We start from the raw sequence: 4358 nt of genomic DNA on the forward strand, positions 1-4358 counted from the left end.
TAGATTGATGTAAGTTACAAGTACTAGCGTCAAAAATCTTGCCAATATTAACATTTAAAAAGTTAGTAAGTATTTCAACACACACACACACACGTGTCTACAGTAATTGCCTCTCACGTGTAAACGAACTTTAAGAGTGGATTCGCATGTAAATATAAATGTATTAATTAATAGATCTATTTAATGCGTCATTGAATGAAATACATATAATGTGGAACAGAATTGAATGTTTCTCGAAGTATACGACACCTTTCACTGGAAGTGCAGCGGCCATTCCACATCACAGTGAAAGGCACCTATATACGTGACCATGTAATAGGTTAATCTCCGGATAGTAATGCTGTTACGTGTCCCCAAGACACTTTTATACTTTGCGGATGCCATTTCGTGTTTTTTTTAACAAAATGATCAACAAGATTTCTAGAAAGTGACATGAATTTAGCTCTAACACTGCGAAGAGAAACCGTGAATATTTTTAACATAAAACAAGTGTTTCGAACCCAAAAGACACCGAAAGGATGTCGAAGTGGCCATTAACACGTTTGAAACACGACTTCATTTCCTCCCAGTCATTGCGCTCCCTGAGTTATCTCAAGGTGCTTCTTTAATTAATAAGGTATTAGCGAAAAATAATTATGTAAAATGAGGACAAATTTCGATAAAAAGAAAATTAAATTTTTCCAGCAATTAAAATGGCAAGCAGTTGATGCATTCTTCAATAGAATTTTTTTTTTGACAATGAAAGGAAAATGTTTTTACAGAATTAAGCTAAACATATTCATCCGAATTCCTTTTCTGGGCCCCACTTCGAACAACAAATGAGAAAGTGTAATTATAAATTAATTGTCCGAACTGTTTCTAGTTGCAGTAAAGTCATCGTCTGCCTCAGTTCTCCAGCTGGTAAGTGACTTTTTTTTTTATCATTTAAAGAAAAATATTATCAAGAACGAATTAGATAAGAGAGCATGTGAATCATTTAAAAATGAGCTAAACCACCAACTTTTATTGATTTTTTTATCCCCCATGAGAATTTTACTGTGCTTAACATTTTCAATTTTTATACATTATAAAGAATGAGTCAAACTTGAAACTTACAACAACACGATTTTTTTTAAAGTAATTGATATTTTTCTCCTATCAGTATTTTCTTATGGATTTGCAAAGCATATTCATAATAGAATAATGCAATTATGCTAATTATCAATAACTACAGTTTTCACGCAAATTTAAGCAGTAAATGTTGTTATTGGTTATAACTTCTTTAAAGAACTTTATATGGCGGGTGGACACTGTAAAAGGAAAAGGATATATGAAAAAGAGGAAGAGGAGAGAAAAAGAAAGGGAGAAAGAAGCGTGAAGTAGACCGTGATATATGTCCGCCTCACCCCACATTGATATATGTCTATCTAGAAATGTATATGTTATATTCTAGGATGTATGTACGCCTCACCCCCATATTGATATATGTATATCTAGACATGTATGCATTATATTGTAGGTCTCGCGCCCACAGTCTTTCTACCATGGAATGCATAGTTCGGACGTTAATTTTTTTGCTGTCCTTGACGGCCGTTTCGCCACAAGGATTCTCGGCAATGGAATCCATCATTAGCCCGACCGGCAGCGGTAACGGAATCCACAGTGTAGCCAACAGCAACCCGAGTCCCAACGCACGTCCCAATGGAGCTGGAGGGGCTCCGAACAATCCCGCTATGGAAACTGTTCAAAACCCTAACCGTTTCGCCATGGCCCCATTTCTAGGACAACAGGGTAGACCGGGAACAGATTTTACCCGACCCTCAGATAATCATAACCCAGACCCAAATACTCTGATAAACATGAGAGAAAAACCACGACCGCCGATCAGAATGGTAAAAATGCCACATCTGTGCCCCACAATGACTTGGAGTACAGATTCTATGGTTGTAATGCCGATGCCAATGTCCAGGATGAAGACTGCTGTTGGAACGCTTCCAATCAGAGGTGGAATAGTCACACAACAGGGTAGAAAAAGTCTTCCCTTCTCTATGGAACAAATGATGATAATGAAGATGAGAAATCAAATGATGTCTCATCCAAACGTTTTAAACGGTGCCATGCCTGCGTTTAACACAATGAATGAAGCTATTCCACAACCAGCCATGATGAATGGTATGCCATCTATGAATGGCCAAAACATGATGAACGGAATGGGCGCAATGCCACAGCCAGAACCAGCCATGGTGAGTGGTATGTCATCTATGAATGGCCAAAACATGATGAACGGGATGGGCGTAATGCCACAGCCAGAACCAGCCATGATGAATGGTATGTTATCTATTAATGGTATGCCATCTATGAATGGCCAAAACATGATGAACGGAATGGGCGCAATGCCACAGCCAGAACCAGCCATGATGAATGGTATGTCATCTATGAATGGCATGTCATCTATGAATGGCCAAAACATGATGAACGGAATGGGCGCAATCCCACAGCCAGAACCAGCCATGGTGAATGGTATGTCATCTATGAATGGTATGCCATCTATGAATGGCCAAAACATGATGAACGGAATGGGCGCAATGCCACAGCCAGAACCAGCCATGGTGAGTGGTATGTCATCTATGAATGGCCAAAACATGATGAACGGGATGGGCGTAATGCCACAGCCAGAACCAGCCATGATGAATGGTATGTCACCTATGAATGGTATGCCATCTATGAATGGCCAAAACATGATGAACGGGATGGGCGTAATGCCACAGCCAGAACCAGCCATGGTGAGTGGTATGTCATCTATGAATGGCCAAAACATGATGGGCGTAATGCCACAGCCAGAACCAGCCATGGTGAGTGGTATGTCATCTATGAATGGCCAAAACATGATGGGCGTAATGCCACAGCCAGAACCAGCCATGATGAATGGTATGTCATCTATGAATGGTATGCCATCTATGAATGGCCAAAACATGATGAACGGAATGGGCGCAATACCACAGCCAGAACCAGCCATGGTGAATGGTATGTCACCTATGAATGGTATGCCATCTATGAATGGTCAAAACATGATGAACGGAATGGGCGCAATGCCACAGCCAGAACCAGCCATGGTGAATGGTATGTCACCTATGAATGGCCAAAACATGATGAACGGAATTGGCGCAATAGCATCAACAAATATGATGAGCAACATGAAATCTATGTCTACGATGCCAATTTCGCAAAACAGCGTTCCGTCACAACCTGGGAATTCCCGACAGTTAATTTGGATGTCCCCGTCCGCTAACATGATGGTAGCGATGTCTTACCCAGCAGCCTCAAATGGACCTAAAAGTGTGCAACGTCTAGCCATTTACTGATTGGAACTCGTTTGAAACAATCGCCATATTTATGCTGTTTAAGGTCAAGATCTGGTCATTATGGTCACAATTTATTTAGAGTTGTGGTCTGAAACGGTCAATTGCCATATTACAGTTTACCCGTACTTCATTATTTACGTTGGAAATTATTTTTTATAAATAGTCTTTGGTTTACTCTTTTTCGGATGATTTACGAGAAATCTTATTTAAAGGACTGTGAAAAGTGACTTCTGATAGACGAAGATTGTAAACATCACAGTGCAGGGTGTTTATCGTTGTGTTGAGTACTAGTAATTATATTAAGTTTTTCATTTGTATTATGATAAAAAAAAAAATACCTAAATAATAGTGAGAAAGGAGTGTACACTCTTCGATTTCTAGATCTTGGCCTTTGAGATTATAACATGTATTTATTGATCGAAATTGATTTTTGAAGAAAAGTTGAAGTGTTTTGCTGGGATTCAAAGTAAAAAAAAAAAATTTGGTAGAGCTGATTTTAATTGTGTTTTGACAGAATTTTGAAGATGGACGAACGTGTCATTTTCAAAGACTAGATTTGGAAAACTAGGCCCAACGAACCACAGGCAAGGCGCTATATGATTTTGAACTTAACCATTAACCTTAACATACCACCTTTAAGCTAAGCTGGAATAAACTTTTACCTTTCAGTTCACCAACTAGCAATCCAATATTTGGCTATCTTATTGAATATAAACGTTAACGACAGCCTAACTCCAAATGGAACGACTACCTTTCTCCATCGTCAACTTCCCATAGTCATATTGTTACATAAATCACCTGCGTATGGTGTATACCAGGTATGTTTCCCAACTGATTCGATACGCAAGAGCATGTTGTGCGTGTGATAGATTTTTAAACGAGGCTGGCTACTGACAAATAAGTTGATATTACAGGGGTTTCAACAATCTCATTCAAAGTCAACGTTTAGAAAATTCTATATGGTCATTATAATGATTTAATTTTAGAATACAGCTTGTCATATGATCGAATACTGTC

The 4358-nt window shown here is 38.9% G+C and overlaps 1 protein-coding gene across 1 annotated transcript; it reads left to right on the top strand.

Moving 5' to 3' along the window:
- The first annotated feature begins 711 nt into the window (after positions 1 to 711).
- Positions 712 to 3842, top strand: LOC125680809 (mediator of RNA polymerase II transcription subunit 15-like). Its single transcript, XM_048920579.2, has 2 exons — positions 712 to 900; positions 1499 to 3842. Exon 2 carries the CDS (start codon positions 1524 to 1526, stop codon positions 3339 to 3341), a length of 1818 nt encoding a protein of 605 aa, XP_048776536.1. The 5' UTR covers positions 712 to 900; positions 1499 to 1523; the 3' UTR covers positions 3342 to 3842.
- Positions 3843 to 4358: the final 516 nt, after the last annotated feature.

The sequence above is a fragment of the Ostrea edulis genome, chromosome 2, assembly GCF_947568905.1.
Source record: "Ostrea edulis chromosome 2, xbOstEdul1.1, whole genome shotgun sequence".
NCBI lineage: Eukaryota > Metazoa > Mollusca > Bivalvia > Ostreida > Ostreidae > Ostrea > Ostrea edulis.

What these genes read in the sequence shown, in the direction of transcription:
- LOC125680809 (XM_048920579.2), top strand. Translation starts at nt 1,524, where the DNA reads ATGGAATGCATAGTTCGGACGTTAATTTTTTTGCTGTCCTTGACGGCC.